General features: G+C 51.0%; 1 protein-coding gene across 6 annotated transcripts in view; it reads left to right on the top strand.

The window, feature by feature from the left end:
- The first annotated feature begins 257 nt into the window (after positions 1 to 257).
- The window catches only part of TOM1 (target of myb1 membrane trafficking protein), a 45,148-nt gene continuing 31,955 nt past the window's right edge, over positions 258 to 13,450 (top strand). For 2 of the 6 annotated variants that reach the window (XM_009217177.3, XM_003905460.5), the window contains exon 1: positions 304 to 432. In XM_009217177.3, the coding sequence (XP_009215441.1) occupies positions 381 to 432 (52 nt within the window). In that variant the 5' untranslated portion in view covers positions 304 to 380. Of the gene's footprint in view, positions 433 to 13,450 lie in introns of all 6 variants that reach the window. The other 4 variants (XM_009217178.4, XM_009217176.3, XM_021921485.2 and 1 more) reach the window with 4 other exon arrangements.

Genomic DNA, 13,450 nt, shown 5'->3' with positions numbered 1-13,450 from the left:
CTCGGCTTCTGTGTAATCTCACCCAAGTCACTTCCCTGGTCTACGACCCAGTTTCCCAAATGTGTAAAGGGTCCTTTAGACCTCGCCCTAAAAGGTCAGGGGCGTGGCTTAAAGAGGACCGCGCTTCCCGGGCCCCGCCCCCAGGCTCTACGTCGTGCGTGACGCCCGCCGCCGCCTAGGAAGCGACGATGAGGTCATCGCCCTCCGCCTCGGGGGCGGGACCCTTGCGCGTCAGGGCGGGGCCTGTGGTCCAGCTCCGCTCTGCCACCGCTCCGCCCACGCCTCCTCGCCGGCCTTCGGGTGCGTCACGTGACGGGTTGGCGGCGCTGGCGGTTGCTGTCAGCTGATTCCCGGGGTTGGTGGCAGCGGCGGTAGCAGCGATGGACTTTCTCCTGGGGAACCCGTTCAGCTCTCCAGTGGGACAGCGCATCGGTGAGTCCCTGGAGCCCCCCACAGCTCCGCCCCCGTGCTCCGCACCCAGCTTCGGTCCCCTGGGAAGCCTCCGGGTGCCTAGTCACTGAGGCAGGGAGGGCAATGAGGCTGGCGTGTAGCTCTCCGACTTGGCCCCGCCCAGCTTTCCTCCCACTCTTGATTGACAAGAACTTGGGCCATTAGGAAGCCTTGGCTTGTGATAGATGTATACGACAGCCAGTAGATAAGGAGAGAGGGCGGGTCCGGATTCCCACCGCGCAGCCAATGTGTGTCTGCTGGGGTCCCGAATCGAGGGAGAAAGTTTTCGGGGTTAAAGGGACTGCGTGGTTGGCAGTGGCTGGGCCGCTGTGCTGGGTCCCGCCGCCTGGGCTTTGGCCAGCTCCTTTCTGGCTCACCGGGCTCTCCGGACATGGACACCTGAGAAGGGCTAGAAGTCCCTTCTCCCAGGACCGCGAAGCCCGGGGCTTGGCGTCTTGGGGGCGACTGGCCAGAGGGGACCCAGCGCCAGACAGCCCGCGGCCAGGCCTCACAGACCCGGATCTCAGGACGTGTCCGCCTGGGCTCTTATCTCGACCCAGCCTCAAATGGACCCGCACAGACTCTGAGAACCTGAGCAGAAAGTGGTCGGAGAAACCCTCCGGGTCAGCCCACCTCGGTGCTCCGTAGGTGGGGCAGCCCGGCGCTCGAGCCAAGCCGAGCCCAGGGCACCTGGCGCCTGAGTGCTGGTCCGTGGTTCTTTGCACCCTGGTGACAGGATACTTATAGTTCTATGACGCAGCCTCCCTGGGCGGAGGTTTCCTCACCTGTAATTGGCGGGTAATAATGGTCCTTACCTCCGTGGGCTTGTTGTGAAGATTAAATTCCTTAATAAATGTGAAATACTTAGAACAATGCCTGGTACGTGGCCAGCGCCGTATAAAAAAACAGTTGTAATATTTATTAGCATTGGGCTGGGCGCAGTGGCTCCCGACTGTAATCCCAGCACTTTGGGAAGCCAAGGCGGGCAGATCGCTTGAGCCCAGGAGTTCGAGACCAGCCTGGGCAACATGGCGAGACCCCCGTCTCTACAAAAAAAAAAATACAGAAATTAGCCGGGCGTGGTGGTGCCTGTGCTCCCAGCCACTCAGTAGGCAGAGCTGGGAGGATTGGTTGCACCTGGGAGGTCAGGGCTGTGTGAGCACTGATGGCGCCACTGTACTCCATCCCGGACGACGCAGGGAGATCCCATCTCTTGAAATACATACGTACACACACCCACATACATATATAAATATACACATACATACATGTACATATACATACACATACATACATGTATATATTTACACACCCACATTGTTCCTGAGATACCACCAAGCGAAGGTTAGGAATCCCTGGAAATCGCTGGGCAGTAGGTCTCATAAGTGCTCGTTCTTGGACACCAACACCGTGAGAACCGACATGCCTTGACCCAACAGCCACACTTCTCCAGAGGATGGTCTGGGTGTTCCCCATTCTTGCATGAAGAAACCATCGCATTTCCGTGAAATCACTCTTTATCTTTTTTGATGATGACTTTTGGTCTTAAGTCCATACTGGGAAAACTTTAAGACGAGACATTCTTTCCATTCTTACTGTCTTGCCAAACCTCAGGAAAGCTTGTCGACCCGGCTCTGTGTTGTAATCGCCACCGTGGCTGTTGGTGGCTCTTCCGAGGGTTTTGTAATCAGTGCTCTCCAAGGGGGAGGTGACAGTCCAGGATTTACACACCAGGAAGCTCCTGAACCAGGGAGAGGAACTGCCCTCTCAAAGGACCCCCGACCTCCCCTAGACACACCCACCCCACAGTGAGTCATGGTTTTTTGGAGCTGAGAAAAGAAAGCAGCTCTCCTGTCATCTTTATTTCTCTGACTACAGAAACCACTGCTTTTATCACATGCCAAGTTTAAGACTTACTACTTAAAAATAAACAAGTAAATAAAAGACCCGGCTTCAAAGTCAGCCGCATACTCTTAAGGCTTTCTGGAAAGCTCACCTGGGTTCTGGATTTCAGCTAGTCAAAGCGAGCTTCTCTTCTTACCCTGAAGGGTTGCCTTTCTTGGGCAAGAAATACTTCCGTGCAAAGAGAATGCTACTAAATCATCATACCTTAGAGCACAAATAGAATTTTACAGCTAAAAGAGCTTTACCTTTGGAATTTTCTAACCCAGTGGTTCTCAGCAGCATTCCTAGGAAGGCATGTTAAAGCAAATGATATCTGGGCCCCAACTCCGGAGTTTCTGACCCTCTAGGTCTGCAGTGGGACTCTAGCATGTGAAAATCTTTTTTTTTTTTTTTTTTTGAGACGGAGTTTCGCTCTCGTTGCCCAGGCTGGAGTGCAATGGTACAGTCTTGGTTCACTGCAACCTCCGCCTCCCGGGTTCAAGCGATTCTCCTGCCTCAGCTTCCCAAGTAGCTGGGATTACAGGCACGCACCACCACACCCAGCTAATTTTGTATTTTTAATAGAGACGGGGTTTCTCCATGTTGGCCAGGCTGGTCTCAAACTCCTGACTTCAGGTGATCCACCCACCTTAGCCTCCCAAAGTGCTGGAATTACAGGCATGAGCCACCGCGTCCAGCCTAGAATGTGAATTTCTGGCGAGTTCCCAGGTAATGCTAATGCTGTTCCAGCCCATCGCCTTCATTTCACACTGGCAGAGACTGAGATCCAGAGAGGGGAAAGTGGAGACTGTGACTCACCCAAGACCCCCGTGAACTGACAGCGAAACTGAGCCATTGAAATTTAAACCAAAGCTGAAGAGGCTCCAAAAGTAGAATTAAGAGTTTGAGTTAATCCCCTCAGTATCCCATGTTCTTTTAGATAAAGAGGCGGAGGAAGTACTGCTCACTGGCTGTGATTACTGATGACATAGTATAGCTGCTTATACTTCTGTAAACCAGGCCCCTCCTTGCTGCAGGAGTACCGTCTCTTCTCAAGCCTGCCGACTCCCATGCCCTTGTTGAAAGGAGATCTGTAGAGCCATATGGAATTGACATCCCTCAGCTGGCCGGTTCTAATGCTGCCAATCAGGAATGAGTATCAGGCACTTAAATCACAAAGTTCTTATTCACCTCCCCTCCCAACACATACACACACCCCTTTGTGCTTGCTGGTCCCTCTGCCTGGGTTGCTTCCTCCTGTGCCCCCACTGAGGAGCTCCAGATCACCTTTCAAAGTACAGGATATCATCACCTCCTCCCTGAGGCCTGCCCCAAGCCCAACATTGCTCTTTTACTCTCCCGTTATCCCAGGTCCTCGGACCCCCTTACCGTATGACTTTGGGCTCTGACTCTCAGCTTCCTCCTTGGTAAAGTGTTGTAAACAGCATCTGCCTCACAGGGTAGTTGCTAGAATGAAACAAGATAGTCCTCTGAGAGTGCCTGGCACAATGTGAGTGTATGGAAACGTTAGCTCTTCCTGTCGTCATCACCACCATCATCATTTTTATTATTTCTTTTTTTTTTTTTTTTTTTTTTGAGACAGAGTCTTAAAAAAGGCTGGAGTGCAGTGGCACAGCTTCAGCTCACTGCAACCCCTGCGCCCCGGGTTCAAGCAATTCTCCTGCCTCAGCCTCCCAAGTAGCTGGGATTAGAGGTGCGTGCCACCACGCCCAGCTAATTTTTGTATTTTTAGTAGAGACGGGGTTTCACCATGTTAGCCAAGCTGGTCTTGAACTCCTGACCTCAAGTGATCCGCCCGCCTCAGCCTTCCAAAGTGCTGGGATTACAGGTGTGAGCCACCGCGCCCGGCCTATTTTTATTATCTCTACCCTCATCATACTAATATGCCACCATCCCACTCTCTTAGTAGTTGTGCATGTGTGTCTCCACAGCTAGGCTGAACTTCTTGAGAGCAGGAGCTGTGCCTTATTTCTCCAGACCCTCAGCACCTAGCACGGTGCCTGGCACATAGCAGGAAGGAAGAAGGGAGAAAAGGAAAGTAACATTTTGTGAGCAAACACCGTAATAACTCTGCCAGGTATTCTGCTAGCGTCCTGGGTATTAATCTCATGGTGACCCTGTGCAGTTTTGCTATTTTTTTCCCATTTCACCAAAAGTCAGTGTAAGGGAAAGCATCGCTTTCCAGGGTTCCACAGCTACTAAAGGTCAGAATCCAGACCCAGGCCTTCTTTTGTATTTTTAATAGAGACGGGGTTTCTCCATGTTGGCCAGGCTGGTCTCAAACTCCTGACCTCAGGTGATCCACCTACCTCGGCCTCCCAAAGTGCTGGGATTACAGGCATGAGCCACCGTCTGGCCTAGAATGTGAATTTCTGGCGAGTTCCCAGGTAATGCTAATGCTGTTCCAGCCCATCCCCTTCATTTCACACTGGCAGAGACTGAGGTCCAGAGAGGACCTTACCACACTGCCTCGAGCTGCCCAGTGCCTCTTTTGAATTGATGTCCCTCCAGCCTTCCAGGATCCACAACTCTTGTTCTACCCCTTGTCCCAGATAAGGACATGCACGTGGGTCCCACACTTGCAGGTCCCTCTCCCTTACCGATGAGTAGGGGAGCTTCCCAAGGGCAGCACCCGTAGCTGAGAGGATTCCAGATCCTTTGTACCAGCTGGTGTTGTCGCAGCCCTCTTCTTTCAAGGATTTCAAACCCTTTCCAGGTATTCTCTGCAGACAGATCTTACTGGCTCTGTTTTATAGACAGATGTCAAGAATCCCAGTTTCCATTTCTGGCTATCAGCTCACCCCCTAAGCACTTGGAGTCCAAATCCTAGCTGATTGCCGAGAGCAAGTTGCAAACAACAGAGATGGTAAATGTGAGCAGTCCCTGGGGATGAGCCTCAGTGGTTGGGGTGGTGGGAGCTGGGTGTGAGGGGAGAAGAGCCCAGAGCCTGAAGACTGAGCCCTGGAGGGGAAAAGTGAAAAAGTCAAAGAGAGCTGTCTTTGATTCCACAAAAGCCAAGCCAGGGGAGCCACAGGAAGGAATCACAGAAGCGAGAGACCAGTTCAGGCCCTTGGGGGACCAGTTGGGGAATGATGGGCTGGAAAGTGGACACTTAAGCGATGTCAAGGAGACACCAGGCTGGGAGGTGGGACACCTGGTTCCAGCTCTGGTTCTGCTCCTCACTATGTCACGGTCCCTCTCCATTGCCCATCTCCCCTATTGGCAATGCAGAGGTGCTGTCATTCTCCCTCTGCTTTCCAGAGGATTGGTAATGAACAACAGAGGGCATATATAGGGACAGGGAAGGGTTGATGCCAGAGGGAAGAAAGAAACGGATGGCCAGATGGCGGGCCGGGTGCGGTGGCTCACGCCTGTAATCCCAGCACTTTAGGAGGCTGAGGCGGGTGGATCACGAGGTCAAGAGATCGAGACCATCCTGACCAACATGGTGAAACCCCGTCTCTACTAAAAATACAAAAGTTAGCTGGATGTGGTGGCATGCGCCTGTAGTCCCAGCAACTTGGGAGGCTGAGGCAGGAAAATTGCTGGAACCCAGGAGGCAAAGGTTGCAGTGAGCCAAGATCATGCCAGTGCACGCTAGCCTGGTGACACAGCGGGACTCAATCTCAAAAACAAAACAAAACAAAACTGATGGCTGCTGGGGAGGACTGGTAGAACTGATTGTGCAAGGCCCCAAGGGCAGAGTGTGTGGTTACAGGAATAAGCAATTCGGTTTCAGTATAAATAGCTATCCCTAGAGCCTTGCAAAGATGGAACTGGCTGCCTTGCTCAGTAGTGAGCTCCCCACCACTGGAGCTGTGAAGGCAGAAGCTGGGGTGGGGAGGGCGAACTAGAAAGAGGATTCCTGCATCAGTTAGCAGAGTGGACTAGACCAGGGTCAGTGAGCTTTTTCTATAAAGGGCCATTAAGTAAATACTTGTGGCTTCGTGAACCAGATGGTCTCTGCTGCAACTACCCAGCTCTGCCATTATAGCACAAAAGCAGCCATAGGCCATAGGTAAATGAATGAGAGTGACTGTGCTCCAATACAACTATTTATGGGCAATGGAATTTGAATTTCACGTAATTTTCACATATCATGAAATAGTATTATTATTCAGCTTTTTTTTTTCCAACTATATAGAAATATAAAGACCACCTGTAGCTCAAGGACCATACAGGTGGGTCTGAACTTGGCATGTGAGTTCATAGTTTGCTGACTTCTGAATCGGAGCAGCTGGCCAGAGGCAGAATGATGAAGCACACTGTTCCTCAAAGTGGGGTACCAGAGCACCCACACTGGGGATGCTTGAGGGTGCTTATCCCCACAGTGTGCCTGCGGGAGCCCTAATACCTTGAAGTTTCTGGTTGCTGATCCGTAAGTACAGGACCCACATTAGAGCCCGAAGTTTCTGTCTTGAGGATGACAGAGCTTTGTCTAGAAAAGGCTTTGTATCAGGTGTACACGTATTAGTAGAGCCCAGGGTGAGCTTGAGTCAGACTGAATGATCTGAGTCCTGGTTCAGTCCTCACCAGCTTTGTTACCTGGAGCAAGTTACTTAACCTCTCTGTTCTTCAATTTCCTCATCTGTGCAATGAGACTAATAAGAGCACCTATCAAATAGGGCTGTTGTGTTGTGTTGTAAAGCACTTCCTGCCAGACAGGAAATGTCTGTAATTATTAGCTGATGTGATTTTTCACTGATGTTATCATTCCTGGGACACAGTCTAAGTTAGTAGCCAAGCTAAGTGCCAGCCCAGGATTCTGGCTCCAGTGCAGCCTTTGTGATGGTCTTTGTGTCCCTGGCAAATGAGCAGTCACTGGCTGGGTGGCCGCCACATTCACAGACAGGTCAGGTTTCAGGCTGTGGGGAGGAGCGGATTCTTACTTGGAAATTAAGGCCTTTGCCTGCCCCTGTGGATAGAACTGGCGAATAGGTTTTATTCTTAACCTTAGTGAGCTCAAAGAAATAAGAGTAAAGTCCCAGACTTCCTCTCTTCTGGTTTTAGAAAAAAAAAAACCCAAACCCTCAGTGTCTCCTAATTAGCTTGAGGCCATTACCCTGCGAGAAGCAGGGGGATTCAGGACAGGTTAACTCTTTACTCCCTTACTAAGGAGATCTTGATCTAGGCCGGTGCCCTCCAAACTTCTGTCTTTCATGTACCTCCTTTATGATTTGTGTCTACCCCCACGCCATCTTCATTATTATTTTCATAGGGTTTTCTTTTCATTAGCTTATCTGTTAAAATTTGACCTCATCCTATGTAATTATATCCGTGAAATCATGGCTTTGATGTTCGTGTTTTTTTCCTATCCTGCATTAAAGTAAATATGTCCCTCTAAAAATGTCTTTAAGTTTACCCATGAGCCCACCTGGCGTGATCCCAGGTAGCTCATTTTGATCGCTGGGACATAAGCAGCCTGAAATGGGGTCACAGCTTAGTCTCCGCATCAGAAGAGCTGGTTCAGGTGCCAGCTCCGCCCCTTCCTGGCTGTGTCCCCCAGGTCTCCACCTCAAGGGACATGGGCAACTTAGAAGCTGATCGAGCACTGCAAAGTGCAGTGGGGAAGCACAGTGCAAGACCTGAGGAGGGGAACTAGGCCTCGCTCCTGCTGGGGAAGGTAGAGAAGGGAAGGACGGAGCCAGGGGAGGAGGGAGCAGGAGAGAAGAGCCAGCCAGACCGCAGGGGCTGAGACAGACAGAGAATTTAGGGACAGACAGAGGGGTCTACTGTTTGAACTTGTTTGTGTTGGTGCAGTGTAAACCCTGTAGTGGTTAACTTTATGTGTCAACTTGGCTAGGCCAGGGGAGACAGATATTTGGTCAAACATTATTTTAGATGTTTCTGTGAACGTATGTCTTAGATGAGATTAACACTGAAATCGCTACACTCACGTAAAGCGTATTGCCCTCCATAATGTGGGTGGGCTTCATCCAATCAGTTGAAGGCCTGAATAGAAAAAGATGGACCTCCCCAGAACAAGAGGAAATTTGGCCAGCAGGCTCCCCTTGCCCTTGCACTCGGACAGCGTCTGTTCCCTGGATCTCCAGCCTGTCAGCTCACCCTACAGATTTTCAACTTGTTAAGCCTTCACAACTGCATAAGCCAATTCCTTAAGTGCTCGCTTGCTCTTTCTCGTGTGTGTGTGAGTGTGTGTGTGTGTGTCTGTCTCTCTCTTTTTCTTTCTGTTACTTCCTTTTCTGTTATTTATTTATTTGAGACGGAGTCTCACTCTATTCCCAGGCTAGAGTGCAATGGGGCAGTCTTGGCTCACTGCAACCTCCACCTCCCAGGTTCAAGCAATTCTCCTGCCTCAGCCTCCCGAGTAGCTGGAAGTACAGGCACCCGCCACCACACCTGACTAATTGTTATATGTTTTGTAGAGACAGGGTTTCACCGTGTTGGCCAGGCTGGTCTTGAACTCCTGACCTCGTGATCCGCCCGCTTTGGCCTCCCAAAGTGCTGGGATTACAGGCATGAGCCACCACGCCCAGCCTAGTTCCTTTTTCTGGAGAACCTTGACTAATACAAACCCCACTCCACCCCTAACCATCCAGATTGTCAGCAACACCTTTTACGCTCCCAAGTGGGGAGTGAAAACAGTTGCCGTCTATACCTCAGCCAGCCACTTCAAGCCTCTGCCTTCACAGCCTCTCTTCTTCTTACCTGGGGAGTTTTAGAAAACCTTTCTTTATCTCACTGACATTTCCTTTTGTTAGGTACTATAGTTAGTTACATCAACTTTAAGATTGTAGGCTGCCGAAGCAATACCCTCTGTGAGGTATTTTAGGGTTTCTCCTGTGGTTTGTGGTTAAAAAAAAATAACAGGGGAGAGGCAGCCAGGGTTTTGAGGAAGGGCGGCTCAGCAAATTAGGAGGTGGATGGAACTTTCCACGCTGGGTCTGGAAAGAGTTACTCCTTTGGAAAATAGTTTTCAAGACAAGTTTCTGGCTGAAAAAAAAATGGCTTCTGCATATTTGTGATTTAAAAATCTCTTATGGGAGTGCTTGAAATTCTCAATCATGTTGTGGTTGATATGTTTGTAGAGGATAGCATTTATTTTGGTGCTTGAAATGTATACTCTCCTCCTCACACATCCCTGGAAGGTGAGTGCTTTGGTCATCTTTATTCTGTAGAGGAGGAACTGAGGCACAGAGAGGCCGAGGAGTCACCCAGGGTCACACAGCTCGTAGGTGCTTGAGTCTGGGCAGGATTTGTCTGTGTCTGCATCCCATCCTCCCAACTCTTCCATCTCACTGATTCTCCCTTGGAACTGAAAGAGGCTAGGCATGGTGGCTCACGCCTGTAATCCCAGCACTTTGGGAGGCCAAGGCAAATAGATCGCCTGAGGTCAGGAGTTCGAGACCAGCCTGGCCAACATGGTGAAACCTCATCTTTACTAAAAATATAAAAATTAGCTGGACATGATGGTGAGTGTCTGTAATCCCAGCTACTCTGGAGGCTGAGGCAGGAGAATCGCTTGAACTGGTGAGGCAGAGGTTGCAGTGAGCCGAGATCGCACCACAGCACTCCAGCCTGGGCAACAGAGACTGCGTCTCAAAAAAACAAACAAAAAAAAAGAACTAAAAGAGACGTGCTGGGTTTCCCTTTGAGTGAAAACATCTGTGTCCATCTAGAATGAATTCGTTCAGTAATGACTCCTTCTGTATTTTTGCCTAACCTTCTTGACCACATTGGTTTCATCCTCGTGCTTGCATTCTCATGGTAGGAAGCACAGGTGAAGGAACCAACTGTCTGTGTCTCTGTTACCAAGAAAGCAAAACTTTCCCCAGGAGCCACGCAAGAGACATCCGCTTCCATCTCAGTGGCCGTAAGTCCCACGGCCACTTCTGGCTGCAAGAGTGTCTAGAAGAGCTAAATGCTGCGGGTCCAGGGGGATCATCTTTCACAACTAGTGGAGTCAGCTCCATATGGTGGGGTTAATAAAAATTTCACATAGTCACTGGATGCAGTAATAGAAATACAGTATCTAACAAGGACAGATAAGTGTGGCGTGTGGGTTCCCACGCTGCATTTCCAGATGGACAGCACAGCTGGCCTATATCCAGAGGGGTCGGTCTGAATAGTGAAGGCTCTGGAGATCATTACCAGAGTAGAGTGGTCACAGGTCCTGAGGATGTTAGGTTGGAGGACAGATTAAGGAGGGACGCGGTACTTTTTAAAACTATTCAAAGGGACACGGTGGTTCACGCCTGTAATCCCAGCACTTTGGGAGGCTGAGGCGGGTGGATCACGAGGTCAGGAGATCGAGACCATCCTAGCCAACATGGTGAAACCCCGTCTCTACTAAAAAATACAAAAAAAAAAAATTAGCCAGGTGTGGTAGCAGGTGCCTGTAGTCCCAGCTGCTGAGCCAGGAGAATGGCGTGAACCCAGGAGGCAGAGCTTGCAGTGAGCCAAGGTCGAGCCACTGCACTCCAGCCTGGGCGATAGAGCAAGGCGGGCGGATCAAGAGATCGAGACCATCCTGGCCAATGTGGTGAAACCCCGTCTCTACTAAAAATACAAAAATTAGCCGGGCGTGGTAGTGCATACCTGTAGTCCCAGCTACTTGGGAGGCTGAGGCAGGAGGATCACTTGAACCCAGGAGGCAGAGGTTGCAGTGAGCCAAGATGGTGCCACTGCACTCCAACCTGGGCAACAGAGTGAGACACCGTCAAAAAAAAAAAAAAAAAAGGTATTCAAAGGACTGCAAGTTGGAAGAAAGATTAGGATTTCCACACAATAGTTTCTAAAGGATCAATGAGTGCCAAAGTGTGGAGGTATTTTATTTCATTTACATTGTTATAAAGGTTTATTGTGCTGGTGAATATGGCCTCATCCTTCATTCCATCATTCAGCAAACAGGTACTGCAGGTTTATCATGGGCCAGGTCCCTCTGGGGTAGACAGTTGGACCATTCGTGAGCTATAACCTCCACCCTTAAAGGGCTCACAGACTCCTGGGAAAGAGAGATGTAGAAACAAAGAAATCACCCAACAGAGTTACTGTAATCACTCCACGAAGCAGTGCTTAGAGTTGTGGTCTGTGGAAAATGCTCTTGGCCGCTGGCTGGAAGGAATAGGCCCTGAGGGGTGTCAGGGCGGACTCCACCAGGAGACCTGACCTTTGGTCTGGGCTTAGGAGCGTGAGTTGAGGTGGTGAGGAGTACATTTCTTCCTGGAAGGAAGGGCAGCATGTTCAGAAGCACAGAAGCCTGAGGAGGGTTATGGGGCAGGTGCAGGTGGTCAGCTGAGCTGGTGATGAGAAGGAGTGGGAGGAAGGGCTGGGCCAGGTCTCAGCGCCGGCTCCCGAGGGCTTCCGTGGAGCCCGGTGCCTTCAGGTCTGTGCCGTGGTTGTCCACTGCGGAGCAGTCCGTGGGAAGGCCAGGGCAGCTGGGCCTCACTCCTTAAAGAGGAAAATTAATCATGAATACTCTGAGCTGCAGGTAACAGGAAACCCACCCAGCAGAGTCTGAAACCACCACCACAACGCACTTTGTTTACCTAGCGAGAAGCCTGAAGGTCTGCAGTTTCAGGGTGGGTTTGACAGCTCCACAATGTCTCAAAACACGCAGGCTCTTTCTTGTTCTGTCCTTAGCCTGGTGGCTCATCAGTGAAATACAGTGAATATTGTTCTGGGAAGGCGGGGTAGGCAGGGGCGGTCAGCTTCAAACTGAGCACCTGGGCAGTCTGGAGCCTCAGTCCGTCATTCCAGAGGTATGTAATGCCCCCCTCTGCTCTGTCCCACCAGAAGGTGGGCCCCCAAAGTGTCTGCCCCAGGCAGGCAGAGGCAGTCTCCACGGGGACAGAGCAGAGTGGAGAGCACACGAGTTTGGAGCACGCAGGCCTGGCTTTGCATCGAGCAAGTCACAAACCTCCGCACACTGGCTGCCCCCACCACAGTCGGGGATGTGGGGAGGTGACACAAAAGGTGGGCCCCCAAGCATCCCGCACAGGCTGACACTTGTTCACTGAATGATGCTGTTTGTCATTGTTCTCCATGATGATATTGTCATGGTGCAGGATGAGGAGGGACATGGTCTGCCCAGAAGGAGGCACCACTGAGGAGCCAGCCCTGGGTGGGGCTTAGAAGATGAGGGGCGTCGGCCAGGCGCGGTGGCTCACGCCTGTAATCCCAGCACTTTGGGAGGCCGAGGCAGGTGGATCACGAGGTCAGGAGATCAAGACCAGCCTGGCCAAGGTGGTGAAACCTCGTCTCTACTAAAAATACAAAAAACTTAGGCAGGCACTTGTAATCCCAGCTACTTGGGGGGCCGAGGCAGAGAATTGCTTGAACCCAGGAGGCAGAGGTTGCAGTGAGCCAAGATCATGCACTGCACTCCAGCCTGGGCGACAGAGTGAGACATAGTCTCAAAAAAAAAAAAAAAGATGAGGGGAGTTCAGGAGTTCAGCTGACTCGTGCCTCCTCTTCATCAGCACGCCTGGCACTGTCTCAGCACCTGGTCTTTCCTGCCATGGAACCTTGACCTTTTGGAATTGTCAGTCGTGGCCTCCCACTGGACTGTAAACCATCGCTGAGGCAGGACCTTGCTGGATTTGCTCACTGACGTCTCCCTGTAGCCTGGAAGACAAGTGTGGAGAATGCCTGAGAAGCACATAGCGTAGTGGTTACAAATATGGACTTGAGAACCATACTTCTCTGGCTTTGAATCTGCTCTGCATCTCACAGAATGTGTGACTGCAGGCAAATTGCTGACTTCTCCATGCCCCTCAGTTCATCCTCTGTCTTAAAGGTTGTGGTGACGGGTACTGTGCTGAGGGTGTGACGTGCTTGTTAAGTCCCATGCCTGGTGCGTGCTAAGTGCCAGATGAGCATGTGAATGGGATGAGCCTGACTGAATGAGGAGTGGCATTGCAGACAGGAGCTCAGAGGCGTGAGAAGACAAGCCACATAGAGGGAGGGGGTACAGCTGACTGTGGCTGACACCAGTCCCTGGAGAGTTCAGGCTTTCGATCTTCAGGCAGTGGGGGTGATGGACAATGTTTAAACAAAGGAAGTCGTGCTTGGAGTTATGTTTGAGTAAAGTGTGGAGGTGACAGTCCAGGCCTAGGGAGGTGGCAGCCTGAGC

The sequence above is a fragment of the Papio anubis genome, chromosome 16 (assembly GCF_008728515.1).
Source record: "Papio anubis isolate 15944 chromosome 16, Panubis1.0, whole genome shotgun sequence".
Taxonomy (NCBI): Eukaryota; Metazoa; Chordata; class Mammalia; order Primates; family Cercopithecidae; genus Papio; species Papio anubis.
Note: the sequence above shows the minus strand (reverse complement) of the source record. Positions and strands in the feature narration are given on the sequence as shown.